General features: G+C 26.7%; 2 protein-coding genes across 2 annotated transcripts in view; one reads left to right on the forward strand and one right to left on the reverse strand.

The window, feature by feature from the left end:
- Positions 1 to 3,132: 3,132 nt before the first annotated feature.
- Positions 3,133 to 4,213, reverse strand: LOC129963649 (SOSS complex subunit C-like). Its single transcript, XM_056078143.1, has one exon. The coding sequence runs from the start codon at positions 4,075 to 4,077 to the stop codon at positions 3,727 to 3,729; it is 351 nt and encodes a 116-aa protein (XP_055934118.1). The 5' UTR covers positions 4,078 to 4,213; the 3' UTR covers positions 3,133 to 3,726.
- Positions 4,214 to 4,619: 406 nt separating this feature from the next.
- LOC129963722 (septin-7-like) overlaps positions 4,620 to 25,503 on the forward strand; it is a 50,599-nt gene continuing 29,715 nt past the window's right edge. Inside the window, exons 1-2 of the mRNA XM_056078245.1 lie at positions 4,620 to 4,755; positions 9,101 to 9,129. Coding sequence (XP_055934220.1) covers positions 4,737 to 4,755; positions 9,101 to 9,129 — 48 coding nt within the window. The 5' untranslated portion in view covers positions 4,620 to 4,736. The remainder of the gene's footprint in view (positions 4,756 to 9,100; positions 9,130 to 25,503) is intronic.

Here is a 25,503-nt window from a genome sequence, read left to right on the forward strand (position 1 = left end):
AGCTTCATTTTTTTTACTTTATATTTTTAGCAGTATGATCTGTAATGTAATATATGTAATTTCTTATTATAACAAAAAGTCTGCTTTAGAAAAAAATTTGTGTAATTTTCAGAGGGAAATAAAAAATTACCCTTTTAACTATTTGTACCAGCTTCTTTTTAATATAGCAAAATTAAAAATGTATAGTAATACTTTATAATATAATTTTGATCTTCTTTTGTTGTCATATTATTTGAAATCATACCAGTGTGAATTATAGTATTCTAGTCAGTATTTTTTGAATGCACAAGATGAATAAAATTTTTATATCTTTATGAAATGCTGTATATTTTATTTTTGATGTATCTTCAATTCTTGTTTTCAATCAAAATTATAAAATTGATACAAGTCTTGAACAATTTCTTGAGGCAATTCCTGCTGAATTTTTAGAAGTATTATTTGTAAAAATAAAAACATTTTAAAAGCAACTTTGATCATTTGTGATTTGTTTATCTTCTGAATTGTTTGAAGCTCAAGATAAACAGCATTTTTAAAATCAAATACATTTTACCAAATATTAATTTTTAAAATGAATAATTTTTGATTACATGTTCTAGACATCTGACATAATATATGACAATACAAATATATTAATAATATTATATATTAAATAATATTAATATAATTGCACATGTTCACACGAATGTCGCTTAACGCCAAACTTGGCAATCTTAAAATTACGGCAACCCTTTACCCGTCCTTCCGGTTGAGTCTTTCAGGGGTTCATTAGAACGTTGACCCGCATCAGTTCCCCAGCCCCCGCAGAAACTGTAAACAACTTCAGTTTGTAAGGCTTAACAAAGCCTACCGAAATCAGCCATGTATTATATGAACTACTCACCGCAAAAGGAGTGTATATAGTGTAAATAAAGAAGTTTAAGCCAAAGTACAGTCCACTGCTCACTCCAAATCACCACACATATACATAATTTTTTTTAAATTTCAAATTGCTTTGTAAAATAAATTAAGATAAAAGTTACAAACTATTTATATTATTACAAATTCTGCCATTAATTATGAATATATTATAGTCATACCAATTAGCAGTATATATTAGCAATATGTAAATACATTATTTTTGATTATGATTTTATGCTCAAAGCATTCTTAACTATCTCATACAAATTCAAAATCCCTGTATCACAAGAATCATTTTTTCATTTGGATGAATTATCTGAATTTGGAAATATTCAAAATCATATATAAATATAATGATTAGTAAACTGTCTATATTGATAGAAAACTTACTTTTGTGTATTGTTGCTGAATTCTTTATAACATTCACATCAACTGAAGACCATTTTACAAAAGCAACTTTTTTTATATTTGTTTTGAGACAACAGTGAATATAAAAAAGTTAATATCCAATAATATACTTCAGAAATGCAAGACTTCATATTTATATATTATAGTATTTTATCATATTTATATATTAAGTAGTACATATAATGTCATATAAAATTACTTATTCTATTATTTGCTATGATTTTAGCAAAATATAAATCAATAATAATATAAATTAACGTCTGATTGTGTTTGTAGTAATCTTGAATTGTATTAGGGTGAAAATTACATAAAGGGAAAAACATTTACAATTGTCATGTTTATGTTACTGAATTCATCCATTTTCATTTCTGTCCTCTTTGAAATATAAACTCATTTTTATTTGGTAATGGTAACATTGTGCATTTGTCCTATTTACCAAATCTGATCTGTTTCTTATAAATATTTATTGATTTTAGATTTTGAAGTGCAGAATACAGACACTATGGATAAATCAATCTGATATTTCTCAAATATGCTAATGTGGAGAAAAATATTCTTTTTTATGCATTTAAAAGATATAACAAAACTATGATAGTACAAAAATTTAGCCTGTCAATCAAATAATAAAAAAAAATATTTTTTTTTCAAAAAATTCTGTCAATACTCTATGTTATAACAAAAGTGATTAATATCCTTTCCCATTACTCCTAATTTTATCATAGAACAAGTTTTGCATAGTATTTTTTTTTAATATATAGTTATTATTTTTCACAAAAGATCAAATGTAAGAAAACCTTATTTTTAATTTTTCAAATAAATAATTCTAACCGAAACAATATTTTTAATTCATGACTGTCTGTAGTATAAAAATTTATTAAAAATATAACAAAATATAAAAACAGTATCTAACATACTATTTTATAATTCTCATAAACAAGTAAATTATTGTTAGTTCCTCTTAACTTTCCTCCTCCCCCCTCCCATGTAGCATTTTCTTGTTGCAGGAAAGCTTTCATATGTTTCATTACAATATCTGTTTCTAAACTATTATAAAAATGTGACTGTATTAACAAATCAATTTTTACACAATGACGAAACTTTTGGCTTCACGTCTAAAATGGTATTTTGCAAAACAATGGTAAATTAATTCAAATCTTGAATCTACTTGGCTACTGCTGGTGCTTATTATTCTAAATTTGATATAATTTGTCTTATGGTATTAAAAAAGAAATAGTACAGCAAATAGCTACAGTTTCAATCTTAATTTTGAAAATTTATTCCTTTTTTAATCTTATGATAATTTGAGCCATTAATATTCTACAGGCTTTAGTAGAGAATGACTAATAGTTCACTCTCCCCCCCCCCTTCTTCAGTTAAGAGATTTTTTTTATTCAAATGTTTATAATAACAGTTAGGAAACTAGCAATGTACTATTTACTCTATCCTGTCATCCTGCTTCTACATCCCTCCTATGCTGTTTATGGAAAATTTAAAGTACTAATATACATACTATATTGAAAATTAGCATTCCATACAAACAAAAAATTGCATTTATTAGACAAATCCATTATCCACATTAAATTCTTCCAAATAATTAAAGCATATGATAATTACAAAGTAAATTATGATGCTTACAAAAGGCAAATTGATACTAAATATAGATAATTAATGATGCAATCAAAACTCTCTGTAAAATGTTTTGTGCATATTTTAAATTATTAAATATGTTCTTTAATAAAAAAACTAACTTGAAAAATAAAATTATTTATATTCATAATATAGTTGACTACAAAAGTCATATATATATTTGCATACAATTTGAATAAGATTTTGTTCAAGTACAATATGAAAACAAGAAGTTTAATTTTAGTAAATCAAACAAAAGCATAGAATATCTTAAAAATTTATGGTGTCATATAATACGTTTGCTCAGGTTTTCACTTCTAAATAAAGGTTTTTTTTTTTAATGTCTAATTAAATTATAAAATGTGTTTTTTTTTAATGTGGTGTTTTTTGTTTCTTATTAAGAGTTATCAGTATTAGACATTTGATTTTTTTTTCCTTTTCAACAGTTTATTTTAAAATTTTAAATTATGATTATTCTGCAGATATATCTAACTTATCAAGAAAAGGATCAAAACAAAAATGTTAAAAAGGCATTATCATACTGCAAAATGATATTTAACATTAACATCACTATAGTTTTATTATTGCATTGAATATACATCACCATATAAGTACTAATTATAAGCACTTGTTAATGGTGAAAAGCAAGCACAAACACTCGATGAAAGTAATAAAGTACAGGATTGAAAAATGATAAATGGAACAAATGACTTTCAGATGTTGTCAGGCAAACTTCCCACCACATACTTTTTAAGTTTCAAAAATAAAAATACAGCTATGCACAAAAATATGCATTCACTTGTCGAACCTGGGCAAAACTGGCAATATAAGATTTCCAAAAGATGAATCTTGAGGAATGAAGTTAGCAAATGAATTTGCATGTGCATGTTGCATGGCTGTTCTTTGATTCTTATTAAGATTCTGATAATCTAGAGCCGCTGTAGTTTGCATCGGTGACATAGAAGAACTACTAGAACCAGGAGTAATACTTGGCGATAAAGGTGCAGTAGAACTCGTCGGAGTGTTATTTAGACTTACGTTAGCAGCCTGCTGTTTGAGCATCAATTTCTTTTTCTGAAGTTGAACTTCCTCTAAAACTTTTCTATTTTGTTGCTCTTGTTTAGCACTTGGAGGTTGAAATGACATACTTTATTTATTTTTGCAAACTTCGCAAAATATATGAAATCTGTATTGATTTTATCGGCAACGTAATTGCAGACAAATCTTTTTATAGTCGGAATCAAGGTTTGTTTACAAGCATGTGAATCGCAAGAACACTAATTGTTGCCATTTTATTAGTTCTAATAAGCGAATGATGAAATCCCAATTGATGTTTTTAAATAGAATTTATCTTTACACATTTTACTGTTTTATTTCCAAAAGAAACGATAGAAACATTTAAAATAAAACTGAAAAAGTCAATCTTATCAACATATACACAAATTCATTTAAAAAAAATTTCCTAGTCAACAAATATCAGACCTTCTTACTTTTTTATTAAACCATAACAGTTTTGAAACTGCATTATGAACTTCAAAAATATCTATTTCATTCATTAAAAAAATATTTATCTTTTCTAAATAGATATTCTTGAATCGTAAATATTTCTTTTTAGAATACTAGCGCCACATGTGGAAATAAATAAAACTATAATAGTTCCCGGTTTCGATCACATAACTACTCTACATTTCTGTAGTAATGTTGTGTTTTTATTGTGTAGAAATCCTTCTGTCAACGGTTTACTAATTTTTATGATTTTGATGTATTACTAGGTGTGAAAGAGTTATCGCCAATATTTTATTACAATGCAGGCTCCTAAAACTGGTAAGATATAAAACCAACCTTTATTTTGGTTCAAGTAGTTGTTATTTTTTATTGATTCTTTTAAGCACTTTTTAAATGCCTGTTTCATATTTTTGAAACATGAAAGATGAATTTGTTTTATAAATGAAATAGTAATGAGTTTCTACTAGTACTTAGAACATGATAAATAAAATTGGCGATTCCAATTTGTGTTTTTTGAAACTATTTATTTAGTTTAAAAATAGCCTCAGAAATTATTATTAAATGTAGGTATTTAAGTAATTTTTATCTAGCCATCATAACTAATTTTCTCATACAATAATAATAATTTCCTAACAGTATTATTTATTATATATAAGTTTTGAATTACTATTTATATAGTAATAACCATATTATCTCTTAATCCGAAACCAAATTCTGCAATGACTAATATTGGTATTGTGAAACAGCCGGTTCATTTGAATTTTAAATGAAGTTCCAGTTTACGAAAAATCTACGTTCCTAGAAAAAAAAGTGTTTGAAAGTATTCCTGCCATTTTCCTTCAAAAATTTAACGACTGAGAAATTCATAGCACTTTGAAATTTATTTTATTTAGCATATTTTAAGCATGTTGAATAAATTTTTCAATAATGAGTTGAACTACCGTGATTTTAATTGTGTTGATTAATCGTCACAGATCAAGAAGTAAGTAGAAGATTAAATAAAAGAGATTTTAATAATTATCTTAACTTATGTAATGAAAATTAACTTGTGTAAGTTTCTTTAACATTTAGATTTGTTTCGTTTAAATGTAGATATAAATGATTGTTTTTAAAGTTTGGAAAGAAACTTGGATATTATTTTCAAAAACACTATAAAATAGACATAAAGAAGAAATTATTATGCTCTCTACAAAAAATATATATTTATATATCATATTATTCTATGTAGTTGAAAACTCATAAGCTTTCATTTATTTATAAGTTATGAGGTACTGCATTCTGTTGAAAATCTATGATATTGTTGAAACCAATTATTAATAGTATGTTAACAGATAAAAATGAATTTGAATCAATATTTTAGGTAGGAATGGAAAAAGATAATCTATTTTTATTAAAAAAAAATTTTTTTTTAATCTTTTAAAGATGAAAAGTTAATTGACAGTAGCAAATTTTTCAAATAATTGAAATTGAATTGTGATAATAATCTTTATATATAAGTATATTCAATTGAAAAATTATAAATATTTGTGGTATTCAAATATACATAAATTATTTGGAATTTAAGAATAATCATGTTAGGAAATTTAATTTGTTAATAGTAAAATTATAGTATGTAAAGAAATATCTTCTTCAAATATTTATTTTTACCATTTTATACTTCAGAAGTTTTTGTTGTATTTAGTTAAAATAAAGAATTTTTTAATGGTCCATTATTTTAAATTGCAATCATTTTGGAATTTTTTTGTTTTAAAAATAGTTTTAAATAAACAATCTTAAACTGATAAAATTGGGCCTTTTTTTTTAACATTTATTTTCTTTTTTTATCACAATAATATAATTCAAATATGCTTAATAAAAAAAAATCTTTAAATTATTTTATATAAATCAATTATTTATCTTAGTTTTTAAATATGTTTAGATGTTTTGTGAACAACGTAAATATATAGAGATTCCTTACCAAGCATAATCTACAGTTTAAGTGAATAAATCTAATTTTCTACATATCTATTGATTAAAAAAAAAAAACTATTGCAAGATGTGGCCTTTTATGTAAAGTATAAACTTTTTATATGTAATCCTTTCATCCATAAAGATGATATATAATGAATTAAAAAAAAGATTAGTTAGTAATGTAATGAAATATATGTATATGTAATGATATTTTAAACTTTAATTTCAACTTAATTAATTTCCAAAGTTTTATCTTAATCTAGCCTATATTAAGTTCATTCTCTTATTTCGTGATCCAATTCTACTGTCTCTACTTAATTAATTCAAGAGAAGCTTTATAAAATTGCTTAGTCAGCTAAACGCCGATATTTTCACATGCTCGGCGTGAAGAGGTAAAAATATCCAGTAAGCACATTCTTTCTTAAAAGATCTCTGTGTTTCCCTTACATGTGATTGACATGCATCAGAAATCCCTATCAGAATCTTATTAATATATTAGCACAATGAAGAAATATTTTCCCTATCAAAATCATAGGTTATATAGGGTGAGGGATAATTTATTTCGGCCCCTTTTTTCCCCACTTCTGCTTTTGCAACGCGTTGTGGCGGACGCACAATGTCCGCATCTTTGCTTGTAAATAATTATGCTTTCCCGATGGATTAAAAAGAATTTAAAAATGTAAAAAGTCTCTTCACTGTCTTCAAACTGCATTCTGCTTCACATAAAATAATGTCACATATTAAAAAGTCGACAAGGATAGTGAAAAATTGTCAAATGAACTGAAAGAATTAAAATTAAATCCACGTAAAAGGAAAATGAATCATGCAATAGCTCTTCGCAGACGCTCTTCGTTCCGGCAAGCCGTCTGCTCTATCTCCATGGTTCGAAATGACCAGCCGTAATTAAAGTTTAAAATATCATTACATATATATATTCAAATTTTTGAATGGAATTATATCAAAAGTAATTTACCTTGCATAAAAAAATTTGCTTAAGTACTGTATGTTATTTAAACCTAATTTGTTCTGAAGTTATGTAGCTTTTTCCATTTTGTTGTATCAGTTTAAAAAAAACTCAGAAACAACAGAACTCAGAAAATAAACAAAGTGAAAAATAAATAAAAAAAGGCCCAACTTTTTGCTAAAAAATGTTTCATTTCGCTGTTCAGTTAAAAAAAAAAAAAAAAAATCTGAGTTCTGATTTGCATGAAAGTAGTTTATACAGAAATTTAGTTCTAGTGTAGATTTGGGTGCCCCTTCGATTGGCGACAGATTTTAGCGATTAAGCACTATTTCTGGTTTCCATAATATTTGTTTTCATTTACTTCATTGTTTGGTTACCAACAGAAAATGACCGATCTTGGCATAAAAAGAATCGCCTAAAAATCAAGGGGCACCTAATTGTAAACTTTTACCAGAAATTTTACTGTGTAATTCAATAAAAATTGGTGTAAATGTTTTATTTTTTAAAAAAATTGTTATTTGTAAAGGAATTGATAATCTAGTTGACTGTTGGATGTAAAAAATAAATAAAAAGAAATCTGTAAACAAGCATGTAAAAACCAATGTGACTATATCAATATATTGTAGAATGTAACAATGATCTGAAATTTTTATAAAAAATAGCGACGAATTGTCATTATAATTGAATACGATAAGCTTATGTAACGAAACTACTATAATTAATTGCGAAATTGTTGCAATATCAAAATTCCTACTTGATCTCGCTTGTGACATAGATAGTATGGATTGGAAAGAAGTTTTTATTTAACCAAAGTAACAAAGAGCAGAATTTGGAGAAAGTAAAATATTTTCTTAATAAGCCTATTATGAATTTTTTGTCAAGTTACATAAATATAAACAAAATGATAATACTTATTGATCAGTCTGGCAGTTTTGATATTTATGTATTAACCATATGCCATATATTAAGCACCAGAAATATTATATGAGTTGAAGGAGCAATTAGTCTCTAAAGATATAATATTAATCATAGCTAAAATTTGATTATATCCACCAATGTCATATGGTTAAGTCTAAAGTTCACCAGTGACATGTGGTTAGTGCATTAGTACCTTCTTTTTTTTTTTTTTTTTTTTTTTTAGTAAAATTTTGAAACTTTTTTATTTTTAAATTGTTAATTAGTTGTCAGAAATGATTATTTAATTTGAATTTCCTTAAATTGTATCTAGTTGTGTTCCTAAAGTGATTGGAGCTCAATACTATCTATGAAGGAAGCTAGGAAATAATCAGAAAATAAAATATGCTTAAATAATAATTACCAAAAATAATTTAGCCTTAGGAATATGTATTTATGCACTATTAATGAAATATTTCCACTAGATTTTTCCATATGTTTTTTGCATGTTGTTATTCTAGAATATAACATTAGCATTTGTTAATAATTTAAGTTCCCGTTCATAATTATTTAACCTATATTGTTTTTAACTTTGCATGCAATCATTCTATTTGTTTTGAATAAAATACCTGAGTTATCATTAAAGTGGCTTAATTCCTGGTGTGTATTTAAAAATAATGATTTCATTTTACTTATGTAATTTTACTCTGATTTATCATTAGAATTTATAGCCATCCACTTTTAATCCCTTTTATATATTTTTTTTCTTACGAATACTTTTATTTACCCAAATTTTATTCTGTTTTGACATTAGGGTTTATAGTTACCCATTTTTATTTTATACTTTTATTTCAGATCTAACTTATGCATCTTCCAGAAGATATGGTAGGTTTCTTCTTCTGTTTTAAATTATTACTAAATATCATATTGTTAATATAAGTCTTTTTTTGTTGTTATTATTTTATTTCTACTTCAATAAAATCCTGAAGTAAGAAAAAAAATAGATTTCGTAAAAATTCTAAAATAATCAATAATTTAAATGATTATATTAGAAAGGATGATATGTATCTATCTAAAACATATTGTTTAGTTATTCAGAATTCTTTATTTCAATACCAGGTATTTAATTCTTTGCACTGTTATTAAGTTCAGCTGGTAGTGTTTGAGATTTCTTCCATCTTGATATATTAAAATATTACGTTCCAGTTTGTGTTGACAAATATATTATTCTAATTAATTCGTCATAAAATATAAAATTTTGTACATTTAGCTAGGATTTTTTTTTTTCATATAAATATTGAAGCAAACATTGAGAATTAAACAGCAAGCATTAATTTATGATTTTTGTACCTCTCTTGGTATATATTTTTTGGCTTTACAGATAAAAGGTGTTTTTTTAACATCACTCTTTTTGTGAGCTCTTCAAGTTTAATTTTCAAGCATTATTTTTCACTTTTGATGAAATTATACAAAAAAAAAATATTACAAATATAAAGTACAGTTATGGCAATTGATTCAGTAATTATTTTGTCTGTATTTTCAAAACAGCATTTCATTGCGATTATAGGGAAATTCGTAAGCATAGTGAGAAAATAAAATGTTTTGAAATAATTCCAATAGATTGTGTCATTGTGGAGTTCTTTGTTTTTTAAAAAAAGGCAAAAGTTTGTTTTATCTGTGTTATTAGTACTGTTTTGAAGATTTACTTAGAAATTTGTTATGTTATAAGTAATTTAGATTTTTAAATTTAATTAACAAAAAGATTGTATTCACTGATAAGCTGATTAGACTTTTATGGTATCATCTATTTAAATGAATAAGGAAGCTATTTGCAGACATAAAATCAGTTGTTGTTTCTAAAATATTGCTTAAAAATTGTTTTTAACTGTTTTAATAGACAGAATTCTTGTTGTGATTTTATCTTTTTTTCCCTATCTGTTTTATAAATTATTTGTACTTTTGTAGACACATAATTAATAAAAATTTTAATTAATAAATAGTAATTTTTAATATTACTTCTCCTTATTTTTCTAGTATTTTCATATATGTTTCTTTTCTTTTTTCGGTGATGTCTTACCTATGATTTGTGTTTGATCAAAATAGTAAGTATAATCATTTCTTAGATTTAATTTAATTTGATGTTTGACTAAAAGTTCATTTTATGATGTAAATAACCATTAACAAAACCTCTGTTTACCTTTCAAAATTTTTTTTTTAAACTGAGGAGAAGGGATATATAATAATAGAATTGCAATTAAGGAAGACACTAGAACAAGGTAGTACTTTTATTTTCATTCTCTATATGTTCTTTCTTTTATAAAATAGGATATTCCATAGCAATATATTTAAATATTGCAGAGGTTTCTGTAATTATGACCTTATCTATTACTTCATGATTGGTTGAATTTAATGAATTTCTAATTTGTGCACAATGTATCTATTAGGAAAAGTAGTATTTATTCACAGGATACATTTATATATTTAATTGTAAAATTAAGATTTTGATATTATAATTAACAATAATCTAATTATTAATTCCTTTGTTTTTGTTAACACTAATAACTAAGTACTAATTTTTTTCTTCAAATTTCCAAGTTCATTTTTAATACTCATTCTTATTTTTTTCATTATATCACACATATATCTTAATTCTTTCAGGTATGACAATTTATTTCTGGGAACCATTTATATCAAAATATTTAATACTTTGCAATTCAGTTTTGAATCACTTGATGAAGAGAATATATTTTTAAGCTTAAAATATCTATTTCCATCATCAAGTGGTTTAAAAATTTAATTAACGCTTTTAGATAAATGTTTCAAGAAATAAACCACCATATGTGAAAGAAGAATGCAAAGCATGTGCTTGTTTTTTAATAAAAATGTTATATTTTCAAGATAAATTTATGAATAACTGTAATAACTCTCCTTCCCCTAAAAGTAGCAATTATATACAACTATATTTTTGAAAATCTGTGCCTAAAGAAAAATGTATGTTTGCTGAAAAAAAAAATTCTCCTTATTACTTGCATATATGTATATTTTTTAATGAATATTAAATGGAAATTAGAATAATACTTCTTTAATATAAATACATCTTTTTATGAAGCAATATAAATATTTCTTTAATTTTTCAAAGTAATGTTGCTGCAAATATTTATTAATTTATATCTTTTTTGATATTATTTGAAATTTTCAAGCAACTTCAGTTATAAAAGTAAAAACAGATTTAAATATTTTTAACACAAACATTTAAAGTATATTTTTACATATTCTACTATTTAATATAAGAGCATTAGTCACAAAAGGAGGAGGCAGGGGGAATCTATTGCATTTCAAATCTTTTCTTCTATGCAAATTGTATTCAGTTATACTTTCAGATTTACAGTTTGCATTTATTATTATTATTTAATATCTTAAATATTATATTAATCCTGCATTGATTTTTTAAGTATTTATTTTATTTTTATACATATCTCTATTTAAGAGCTGATTTGAATTTTTTACTGATGTAAAGAAGAAGAAAAAATGCATTTAGATATTAAAAGGAAGTGTTTCATGCTTGTTTGCAATATATTTTTATTTGCCAACAAATTAATTGTTAAAATGGATAAAATTCATATTATTAAATAACCAATAATTTTATAGGAAACTGATAGTTATAGAAATTACTAAAAAAGTAAAAAAAATAGCAGATGTTTAAAATTTTCAAAAATTAAATTGCCTTTGCATTATATGACTAATTATTGTGTTCGTGAAATTATTTATTTACTTTTTTATTTGTAGAGTGAAAAAGTTCAAGCAAATCTTCGAAACTTTTAAATAACGTAAAATTTATTTTTTACTAGGTATGCAACTTTTAAGTATAGAAATTAAGCTTAAAGTGGAAACAATTAAATGATGATAGAAAAATTGATTTCTGATCTAACATGGTAACTGAATATGCATTTGTAAAATGTTATGGAACTGGCAGGGCAATTTAACATATATTTGAAGAAAATTTTGCCAAGAATCTGTATTATACAGATTTATAAATAAAGCATCTGGATTGCTTTGAAACCCTTTGTTCACATCATTAACTGTAATTCTGCTGATATAAAAGAATCCTTCTCCACTATTCTTAAACAAAGTTTGTTCTATTAATTTGAAAGATAATCTGAGACGTATTGTTATTTAATTAATGAACATTGATAGGCATATTAACAGCTTTTTTGAAAATGTTGTACTTTATTATATAATAGTTTTATTATATGTTGCATTTTTCCTTATTTATAGTTGGATACTTTTTTGAAATTTCATTAGTATTTAACATCAGAATCTCTGTATTCTGAATTGATATAATTTTGAAATAGAATTTTAACAAAATATCTATATAATTTTGAAACTTGGTATACTTAATAAAGGTAAAATGTTTTCTATATATTTTATCATCCAGTATTCTTTCAAAAAGGATAAAGTATACTAGATTGTATCTACATAAATTATAAATTAATGCTATATCTATCTTCTCTTTGATTAGCGTCATAAAGCTATACACATGCAATATTCTGTCTTGTTGTACCGCAATGAATTACTAAATTTGTGGTATAGTACAATTTATTGATTTAATATCTTATAGTCTTTTTTAACTTAATATATTTGTTAATTTTGACTGTTTGCACTAGTAATTTGTTCAATAGAGCACTTTTTATCCAGTTAAGTAGTAGTAATTCTATTTTAATATTTTGTTTGACGTTCTTGGAGATTTCTTCATCTACTATTCTTTATCATTTAATTTAATGCTTACATGGTTGAAAATTGCTGTCAGCCATGCAATTATTCTATTTTAGTCTTGCTATTCCTGTTAAAATAATTTTTTTTGTTATTAAAATAATAGTTTTTTTGGAATGTTGCATTAATCCATAGGTATAAATTGCTTCTTAATTAATTCCTCAAAATGTGTATATTTTGAAAATCCTTTAAAATTATATACATACATATATCATCTTACAGTTAATTACATTATATACTTATATAATATAATGGCCATCTCCTCTCCCCCTAACAGTTTAAAACTAGAATTTTGTTCAAAATACCATTACTTTATTTACCCAACAATAAATTTTTTTGATTGAAAAAAATATTTCTAGTACTTAGAAGTGATATATATATATATATATATATATATATATATATATATATATATATATATATATATATATATATATTTCACTCCTGATTTATCCCAGCACTTGAAATATTATCAGAATTTTATTGGCTTTTAGTATTCTTTTATAAGTTTACATTGTATTAAAATTCTCTTTGATCAATATTATTATATTAAAAAATATTTTTAAAATTAAAATTATTGTGCTAAATACTTTTTCCAATAAACTAATAAATATTTTATAATTATTATTAATAAAAATTAAAGTGCTTAATAAAGTTCTTCTCAATATATATATATATATATCAAAAATTCAAAATTCAAGAAACTTATTTGTTTGCATATTTATAAATTTCTTTCTTTTCTATACATTTTTAGAATATATGTTTTCAATTAATTGGTTATATTTGATTTTTTAATTGCATTTTATTTCATGAGTGCTAAATTTATTGATTGCTTAAAATTTTAAAAACTTCTTAAATTCGGAAAAAATGGGGGAAAAACCCCTTCCAAAATAATATCATAGTTTTGGGCTAGGTAAATATAATGATGACATCTATTCTTTTGTGGCAAATGAGCTAGCAATTTACTATTTTAATAATTGTCGCAGTTCAGTTAATGTAATAGCTAGTTAGGATTTTATCAGAAATATATTGATAATTCTTGATTTAATTTAGTTGTATCACCAAAATTATGTGTCATGCGGTTGTTTTTTATTGCAAAGTTTTTGAAGTACTGCTGGTAAAACAGTAACAATTGTTTCAAGGAAAATATTACACATTAGTGATTAATAGTGCTGAAAAGTAAAATGATAAATTAACACTAATTTCTGTAATTTTTTCTTTATGAACATTCGGGTAATCGTACATTTATGAATAATAAACTTTATTTATAAAATTAAATTGTCTAATTAATTCTAAGAAGAATAAATTATTGTTTATAAAATTGCTTTATCTTAGAGCAAAGGACTCGCTGTCCTTAAAGAAAACCTTTGAGTTCAACTACTTAATAGTATGTAACAAAAATATATATAATAATAAGAAGAAAAACTATTGTACCAGTCACTCAGCTTCAGCCATTGATGAAGTTTTGTCAACTTTTGTTTCATATAAAAGCTCATTATCTCTAGATTAGGAACTTTTATGTGATTGTATCTCTCTCTCCACCATACATTTTTCAAGTAAAATTTACTAAACGAAACTTCATTGTACATTTTTTATGGCGAAAACTCGCGAACCCCCGAATCACTAGACCGATTTCGAAACATTTTATTTTATAAGGAAGCTCAGTGCTCCTAGATATGTTTTCAAAGATCGTCTTTTTTTCACCATCCTCCACTTTTGGGAAAATTCAAAACCTCATTGTATCTTCTCTCTGGGGGGGGGGGCACAAATAAGTTCGCTACTTCCAATCACCGGACAATTTTTTTTTTTTTCGTATGAATGCTCATGGTTTGTCGTTACATCATCGATGGTTGTCTACCCATTTCCTCTCTATTTCAAGAGATATTGTAAAATAAAACTGTGCCAACTTCAACAACTGAACCGATTTCTCAACTTGGCAATTTCGTCACCTGAAGTATAGCGAGCCAATCTTGATGTTTTATCATTATAGCGCAACTTTTGCTTATATTATTATAATTTTACTTTCCTAGTATTTTTGTTGTGTTAAGGTGTGGTTTATTAAAATTAATTGGCCCGACTGAATTAATCTTGTTCAAAGCAGCCACTTTCGGCGACTCTATTAAAGATATTAATTAATATATAGCCATGTAGATTAATTTTAGTGAAATACATCTTATCAAAGCGAAAGATAATGCATTTTAATATAATGATAGAGTATTTTGATTGGTTTGCTGTACTTGCAAATTGGGAACGAAAATTTGCGAAATCTGCCCAATTATTGAGACTGGGCGCTCCGTATACATTTTATTTTGCAATATCCTCTGAAAATAGAAGCGCAGAAGAGCAAAACGCTATTTAATGATGCATCTAGAAATCATAAAGTTTCATAGTAAATAAAAAAAAATATTTAATATGAAGTCAGTATATTAAATATTTTATCTAATGATTGTGCCTGGGGAACTTTGACAGTGAATGTATAGAAAAGTAGAGTTACTGATATTTCCTTCGAAAATAGTTGGTGATTGGAAGCAAGTGGCTATGGATAACATATCTAGGTGTCATTAACTTCCATGTGAAATAAAAATTGCTAAAATAGGTTCAGTCGTTGCGACTGGTTCTTTTGTTCGCCGAAGGTGTCTAGTTATTATTACTTATGAGATAAAGCAATTTATAATTTGCCTTTAAATCTTTCACTTCCTTTATTTTTATTTAATTAATTTTATTTAAGCTCTTGATCATCCACATGTATGTAAACGATTTTAGTGAAATAAAGTAGAAACGTTATGTCATTTGTTTTCAAAATTGACGTTAAAAACAGGGTTGATAATTACTGTTTAGTGTGTATTTTTTAAACAATGCAACTATGGAAAAACTTTAAATACAAAAGTTGTTTTTCTAAATGAGACGCTAATTGTCTAATTTGTATATTTATTTGTTTATTCATTCTTAAGAAAGTTAGAAAGAAAGGAACATTTCAATCCTCCTCCATTTCCATCCTGAACTATATGATTCTTCTATGAACTTATTCTATATTTGTATATTCAGTTTATTCTTCCACTGGAAGGCATAGAAGATATCTTTTTTAGGGATTTAGGATCAATTTAGGAAAGGGTATCTTAGGAATCTATGTAAAGAATTGAATAGAGTGTGAGGACTTTTATTCCTTCACGTGTAATGTGAGAACCAAAGCTTCAGCAATTTTTAGAGATCTTGTTAGAAATAATTAAATTTAAAAAGTGGGATGTGGATCAGGAAGTAAGATTACATTTTTGAATTAAGTAACATGGATTAATTTAAGATTAAAAAAATATGAAATTAATTAGGATTTAAAGATGTAAGATTAATTAAAGATATAGAAATATAAATAGAGAAAATATATAACTTAACCAAGGGTGATTTGGGGTTCTAGGGACCATGATCTGCAGAAATTTTCTCTAAGTTGTATCATAAGAGCTTTTGCAGTTGATTGTCTTCCTATAAGGGATCTACTTAAAACATTGAAACGTGCAAAATAGTGAAATCAAACTTCTTTCCTTAACGCAAATCGTTATTGCCAAAATACATATAAGGAAAGGAAGCCATATATATTCACTTATATTATAGTATTTTAATTATGAATTTAAATCTGTAAACGATTTAAATTTATATTTGAATACTATTAACATGAAAAAAATGCCAAATTTTACATTGTTTTATGTTAAAAATTAAATTATTTGTTAAAATAGGATAACAGAAATAGCAGAGTGAACCCATTTTTTTACGAATTATAAGGGAACTAACAGAAAATAAGAAACTTGCATAGTAAAATGAAGAAAACGATGAAAGGCCTTTAAAAAATATATATTATAAATCTATCATAATTTGAAACTTAAAAATACTTTCCTGAAGAAGCTGTTATGACGAAATTACATAAAATGTTTATTTAAAAAATTTATCGACCATTACTTCCGGCGAATGAAAAAGCCGCCAAAGACGGCTAATAATAAAATAAAAACTCTCATACTGTTAGTATTCTGCTGTTATAAAATGAAATAGTAAAATGAATCGTAATGCCACTGAAATGAAATGAAAGATCCTATTTAATTGGAGTGAATTGGGATGTCTGAAAGAAGTAGGGACACCTGAATCTTACAATATTTTCGTGTCAAATTTGAAAAGGGCCAAAATTGGCATTTGAAATTATTTCTCTGTCGGGTAGTAGCTTTCGGTGCATAAATTATTTTCAGTTATCAAAAGATATGTCTCCTGTCAGATTTATAATTTTCATCTTGAATCAAATTTGAAATTAATTTTTGTGGACAAAATAATTTGTGAAGTTGGAAAAGCATTAAAAAGGTAAAGTACTAGTAGAAGGGGAGATATGCCCAGTATCTGGAGAGAAAATATTAAGTTTATCGTGTGATTTTCTGTAATTGGTGGGAGTAAAGAAGAAGCTTTTTTTGTTTATTGCTGATTATTTTACATGAGAAATAAGAAAGTGAAGTTGCAGTACTATGAAAAATCAAAAGATAGATTACCCAGATAGTTATGTTTTTAATAGTACTTATCATGGTCCGTCCATACGCACAAACAGTCTTTGGATGGTAAGACTAAATATTTTCTCGGCTATTAAATGTAATGATATATAACTCCCGGCTATTAAAATAATTCGATATTATTGTTTCTCACAATTGGATGCTTAAGAATATTTCCTTGAGTGAATCGTGAACATTTTGTAGTGCGTGAGAGATTTAATTGAAAGTAAACGCAGTCTGTTTTCCCAGAGAACCTACTGGTCCCTGAAGGTGGCTAATAATCTAATAAATTAAGGCTTTTAAATTAATCCAGAATTTTTTATTTGATTTCTCAACATTTCATGTTTTAAGTTTTAATTAAATATTAATCAGAATTATAATGATATATAAGCTTCTGTATTCTCTTTGAAATAAGTGTATCGTTGGAAGGAAAAAAACAAACAATTTGTTGATATTGACTACACTATTAAAACTGATATCTGTGCGAAAGAATTATTTGTGTTTTGCTTCTGTTGTTCATATAATGGCGCAGGTGTCATATGATTATTGATTATAAAATGTCGTTCAGAAAATGTCATTTTGCGAGAGAGCATGCTTTGCAATGAAGTAGCCAAAGTATCGGGTTCGGAAATTTAATCGGGTCGAAATTTAATCTTCATTTTTGGAAATGATAGGCTAATAAGTAAATAATAATTTGATAATATCAAGTTTGGTAATACGCATTGCCTATGACAATGTGGTCTATCAAATTTGTTGACTTTTATTAAATTCATTTTTTTTTATTCTTTTAAAATTTTTCTTTGTAATTTGAGAATGGATATCTTCAGATTATGAATGATACGAAATCTGTTTGTCTTAAGCTGCTAGCCTGTTTGGTGAAATTGGCTCTTTGTTGCTAAAAAAAATTTATATTCTGCTTTGTCTGTTGAATAATCAGTTAACAGTATTTAATGTTTTTCATTCATATTAGAATTCAATAAAGAAACATAAAAAGATGTCCACGGTTAATTATTTACTAATAGAGAACAAAGTTTCAAATTCTGGATTTAAACCGCAGTTGTCTATTTCTTTTGAATCCAAATGACTTTTGGCTGTTTTTAATTCTTTTGACAGTAAAAACAAGTACAGCTGTTGCCTGGACAGGATTTATTGGACGTAGAAAGGAAATGTATATAATAACAATGTTACCATCACCACATACATTTTCATATATGTTTTTAAAAACTAAAATTCTTTTTTTAATTATTTGTATATTTTTGGAAGCATTTCCTCCCTACTTTAAATAAATATTAATCTATTGCATTGGTATGTTTATTGCAACATTGCAGCCCTCGCATTTAACTATTCACTGTGTAGCAACATGACGTAACCGAAGGAATCCGAAGTATATAATCACCATCGCGTGCCTATACCAACGTATCCCTCTCACTTTTTCCCCGGAAGCCTCTGATACTAAAAGCCTTTTTTGGCACAGGGAGAGCTTTACCAATGAATCAACGTCGCTGTCATTTACCAGATGTTTCTCCCTCTTCTTTTTTCCCCCTAGAAATACACTTAAATCTTCGCGTGATGCTACATTTAGCCGTATTTCCCTCGCTGCGTATGTGTAGTTGGGGTCTTCTTTTCTGGGATGCATCTTTAGTGTGCACCTTAAAGACCCTCCCTTACCCCCCATAACACTTCGACATCCGCCCATCGTGTCAATCCAGCAGATCTCTGCTGTCATAGCACAAAAACCTCTCAGGGAATGAAATAGACAAAAAAATATAGAAAGAAAATTGTGCATGAATCTTTGGCTTCCATTTACCCTAGTGTTATGGTCAATTTAGATAGAAAGCCCTGGTGAATTTCTTATCTAGAAAGAGAGGGTTTCGAACTGAGAAATGAAACTCAAGACTTAGAATAAAATGAAGTAAATAGATAAGTTCGCGTGTTTGAGGTTTTGAGTTAAAAATATACTTTTTGCGTAGGAAACCCATTCGTAATATTGTATTTTTATTGTATGTGGTTGTATTGACTCTCTCTTGAAAGAACTGTTAGTGCTTTTTTTTTTCTCTTGTTAATGTTAATTTTGAGAAATAGTTTGCATAATATTTCTCTTCTGAGCTGAGCGAATAAGCTTTTGTGCTGTAAAAAAAGAGAGAGAGAGAGAGAAAATTATAAAATTTTGGAGGAGCAATGAAAATTGTTCACTTCCTGCTCTAGAAAGTATTGTCTAGTTTTTATACATCAAGTTTGAAAAATTCCTGATTATAGATCGATATACGAAAGTTCGATGAACGGAAATGAAAGAAACTTTTTATCATTTTCATGTATTGTGTATGATTACTTTTGAAGGTTTGAGAAAACTTAAAAGTATTGGCAATAAAATTTATATTCTACAATGTATAAATATGTAATTTGTATACATTGTTCAAATGAAAAAAAAAAAAAAAAATTTTATTGACAAAATCAAATCTTAATGTCTATTTATTTTCTCATGTATGAAATATATAAGGAGAAAGTATTTTAATCATTAAAAATTTTGATTTCGAGACTAACGAATCCCCACTTTCCAGAGTGTCTGAACACGTTTTTGACATAATTTATCTCTTTTTATATCTGTGAACACAATAACTCAAAATAGTTTTGAGCTAGACGGCTGAGATTTTGTAATATGGACTTAACCTCAAATTTGTAGATTTTTATCAAATTTTGAACAAACTCTATTCAAAGGAAGTTTGTCTATCCGGCTGTTCAAGTATAAATGAACTTTTAATTACAAAATGTGAAGAGCTAGATAGATAAAATTGGATGCATATGCTGTTTCAAATATTAGTACACCTAAAATGTAGATTCTTATAAAATTTTGAACTAGATGTGTCAAAGGGTTGCCTGTCTGTCGGTCTGTATTTTCTAGTGCATGTAAACACATTGACTTAAATAAATGAAACTTTGTATGTGGTCTTGTGATTACAACGAAGTTCTATATTCATTTTTGGCTTCAATTATTCCGAAAAGAGACACCTAGAATGCATATTCGATTTTCAGGTACTTGCATAATCGGCAAAAATCGCATGATAGATTCAGAAAAATTCTAGATTCACACCAGAAATCTATATTTCGCAACTATTTTTCGCCATTTGCATGCAAGGCTTTCTTGGCTTACCCAAAGTCCCCAATTTTAAGCGGGGAGAGAGAGAGAGAGGTAACATCTTTATTAGAAAATATGCAAAAACAATGTTTCGGGGAAATGTTTACATAATTTTTTGCCGCCGCCGTTTCAAAATGATGTTCCATTCAGGTAAAAATTTCTTCCGGAACGTTATTAATAAATCTTTAATCCTGCAAGACATTTTGGAATGTTTGCATTTGTTTCTTTCAAGGTGAATTTTCAATTCATTTATCTTCGTTTTCATCATATTTTTTTTTTTTTGGGGGGGGGGGTTCAATTCGATTAAAGCAATCACCAAATATGTCTCGATCAATAGGATAATCATCCATAACTAAATTCTCGTTGACGTACAAATGATGTTCGAATGCAATACCTTCATTTATTTGTCCTAATGAAACGAACTGTTTCTATGCAGCTTTTTTGTTTTCGGTAATTGTTTACTCTTCAACATCTGAATTTTCTTGATTTTATTCAGAAGTTTCTTGTACAAAATCAGCCTTGGCATAGAAATTTTTCTTTTCTTAATCATACTATGTAAGGCATCTTTTTTCCATGCTTTGGCTAATGTAATAAATAATTGAAGATTTACAGTTGCAAATATCAAGCGCTTTAAGAATTTGTTTTCGCTAACGAACTTCCAAATTTTTATTTACCCTTTATTTTAAATTTTTATTTTACCTTTGGATTTTAACTTATCAGTCGTATAAAGCATGAAAGGAAAGAATTTAACAGTAATCAATTTTTCTTCAACTGAACCATGCCAAACTGGTCAATTTTCTTGAAAAATAAAAATAAAACATTTTCTTTTTTTTCTTTGATCATCTGTTTTTTTTTTTTTTTTCAAATTCAGTTAAATATTTTTCTGGACACTCATAGTTAAGATGAAAGTCAGTTTCAAGTGATTTTCTGGCGACTATGCCTTTTTCCTGTCACTTAGAGTTTTAATTAATTCCATATCGATCACATTCTCACTAACAATTACCGTGATTCGGTTTTTACAAAGTATCCAAAACATGTACCCTCTTTTAAGAATTTTATTCAAAAGAAATTAATCATTAAAAACTGGATTATGTAAAATTAAAACCTGTTAATGAAAAAAAAATTGTTTACCTCTGACAAATTGATGTATTTATTCGTAATAACATCTGTTATCAATTTTTATTCGTGTGTGAAAATATAGGAATAATTTTTTCCCTTTCTGAAATCTGCATAAATTATTTGTCATCTTTTAATCTGTACATTTCCGGTTCTTGTTGATGTTTTTCGCTATTGCCAATCTGAAATTTAAATTTTTTAATTAGATGTCACGGTCACTTTTTGTCTTCTTCCAGAACAGGAAGTTAGCTATTAAAGCTTAGAAGAATGAGATAGTCACAATTAGATGTTGAAGTATTTGTCGAATTTTGTAAGATCTTACATGAGTTAAGGGGTGGAATTCATCTAAATGAATGTATCTTGGTTGTTTTCAATTGACAGCTTCAACATTTTTAATATGATTTTGTACATAGGTTGACATACTGTCTGTAAAATGCATCATGTATTATACATGATGAAAAAAAAAAGTAATTTAAAAGGCTTCACAAGGCAGAATCTAGATTTATAAAAATTGGCAGATAGTAGGGGCTTATAAATTAAACTTTTAATTAGAGTTAATCAAAATTTAACTTTGTTATCAATAGCATCAAAACATATTATTGTGCAAACACTATTTTTGCATCACTTTAAAATTCCTAAAACTATGTCAGTTTACTAGATTTAATCGTCAAATATATACATCATCTGTGACAAAGATAACTCTAAAGCACTTTGAACTAGATGGATAAAATATGGTATTTACACCAAATTTGTAAATTTCTATCAAATTTTGGAACAAAATCTGCTGAAGAGAAATCTACATTCAGAGGAAGTCCAAATATGCATTAGAATGATAACAATAATATTTAGAGAATTTGGTACACAGGTTTGGCATCTAAAGTGGGCATACCTATGAAATTGCCAACCAAATATATTAAAGGTCTTTCTTTTGGTCCGCAATTTTACAAGAATGTAAATGCGATAGCTCGAAAAACGCAAGGACTTAAATATACGAAATTTGTTATGTAAGCTTGTGACTACATCTGTAGTTGCGTGCCAAACTTAAATTATTGTTTGGAAAAAAAGGCGTTCAAAAGGGAAACAAAGGCGTTCAAAATACATATTCACATGATAGATGCAGTAAAAATGATAGATACTTGCCAAAAACCGATATTTCGCGATTTTATTCATCAGTGCCATCCAAGCATTTGCGGCCTTATCCAATGTCCAAAAATGCTTTATGCTTATGTTTAGGGGAGGGGATAACATCTTAAATATGCGAGAAAGTTTTGGGGAGATCACTTCCGTTGATTCCTCCATATTTTCTCTAATTTTAATGAATTTTAAGGTATATTTCATAAAATACTTTATGCTGTTTCTGTTGGCTTTCTGTTCACTCGCGTTTCGTTGATTAATACTGATTTTGTGCTCATGCTATCGCTATTATAAAATTAAAAAATGAAATAAAGATGAATCAAACCTGAAGCATCACCATACTATGATATTTCGAACTGAAATCAAATCTCCTTTAAACTTTTCATATCATTAATATTTTTTTTTTTTTTTTTTTTATTTAAGTTGCTCTTTTTTTTTTTTTTTTTTTTTTTTTTTTTTTAGTTATTTTAACTGCTTGAAATCTAATTTCAAATTATTATTTAGTATATATCTTATCGTCTAAGTTGAAGGAAAATGTTATATCATTTTGAGTTAGTCCTATCATTCGAGTAAAACTTCTTAAATTCTTTTGAAGTTTCCATATGAAAATATGTAATAATTGTAATATTATGGCGTTTTTTATTTTAAAATTATTTTGTTGTGATATTTTTTAAATAAAAAAAAATATTTCAATCTCTCTAAATAACATTAAATTATAACTTTTAAATAATATTTAATTATCGGGCTGGTTTGCAACGGATTAAAATTTCCTTTTACTGTGGACCATTCATCATGTTGATTTAAAGCCTGTTAGTGTCGTAGTAAATTTCGGTGTGTATATAGCAACATATTGATTTTTTTTTAAATTTCACTGATTTTCGAGGATTTCACTTTCGATTAAAAATTATCTATAGAGTTTTCTTCGCTTGCACTAGCATAGTGAAAGGATGGCTTGCAAAAAGATTGATACAATTTAACCACGGTATAACAGGGACTTCTTAACTGTATTTTAAAATTAATTGTCTATTCTTTCGATGAGCGATATTATATTTAATATTGTGACCATCTTTCTTCTGCTGCACGTAATTCTTTTGTTTATATAGGTTTCATATTTTGTGGTATACCGCCCGTTTTCCTGTTATTTTTTTTTATAAATCAATCTATCTTCTTCTTTCCGAAACGTCCAATTGTGTCTTTTAAGCGTACTTTATTGCAAATCAACTAATGCCCGAAAACAGGCCCGGGGACATTATTCAGGTCTAATCTATTATAGAATTGTATATTCTCGGATAAATTATCTTCAGATAAAATATTAATTAACCCCTTACCTGCCGAGGATGACTTGCGGGATTCGGTCCCCAGTGTCACGTATATAGGTTGCGAGACGTATATATACGCCAGGGGCAGTTAACACATTGACTTAGGGAGACATATATGTACGCCCGTGGCAGGCAAGGGGTTAAATTATTTTAAATTTATAAAGTAGATTATAAGAATAGCTCAGAATATTTTTTTGTTCAATGAAGGGCAAAATTAGCCATTTAAGACAAAAATGTCATCCATCTGGAATTTTATCTTTATCGCACCCTTTTTTTTATCATTATTTTGCTGGGCAGTGTTAAGAAGGCTTTCTTTTTTTCATTGAGCCCAGTGATTCATTTAGCTGCATTTATGCAAATTTTTATTCAAGCAAAAATTAATTCTTAATGGGAAGTAAATGTGCTAAAATAATGTTCCTCATTTTAACACTATATGAGTACTTTATAATGTTTTAATTTTTTCCCACTAAGCTTATATTACTCTTTTTCAAACCTAAATCTCTAAACCTTTGCGTTTCTGTCTATTTTATTGTTAGTTTAATACGAAATGAATTTTTTGCTAAATTTTTGACAAGTTGTTATGCAACAATTAAAAACGAATATTCCTTTACTGATTGTTTTCTATAGCAAGTGATAGTTTCAGTGGCAAAGTAAAATTTTCTTATTTTCTAATCATAACTGGTTAAAAAAAATGTTCTAAGTATAAAATTTTAATGCCATAAATCACAAACATAGGTACTTATTTTGAAAAAGTTTGAAACAATTTCTTGATAAACCTTGTGAATAAACGATTTCACTGAAATTATTTTCACGAAGCTTTCTTTCGTATTTCTAGGTCTCTGAATTTTTAATTTAGTTATTTGTAGGAATAAAAGTAACGGAAATGGTTTCCTCAAAATCTTTGCGCTTACTTTCAAATAACAGTGCTCTCCTCTCACTCCCGCATATAGTTGTGAATCTCGGGTAAGAGCATAAATACCGCTAATGCCCATATTTTTATTTTTAGAGTTCCACACATGAGTATCATGTGCTTTAGAATATTTTGAAGGAAACCGGCATTTGTGTATTCATTATATGGTAATTGTTGGTCGAAATGCCGGTTTTTGTTTTAAAATTAGTGTTTTTACTGATTATATTGTGTATAAATTGCTGGTATGCGGTTAATGCACAAATACCAGAAAATAGAATATGTATTCTGTCTTTCTTCCGACCAGTAGAAACCATAATTTGACTACAAACCATGGAACTACAATAATAATCACAAGATAACAT

The sequence above is a fragment of the Argiope bruennichi genome, chromosome 3 (assembly GCF_947563725.1).
Source record: "Argiope bruennichi chromosome 3, qqArgBrue1.1, whole genome shotgun sequence".
NCBI lineage: Eukaryota > Metazoa > Arthropoda > Arachnida > Araneae > Araneidae > Argiope > Argiope bruennichi.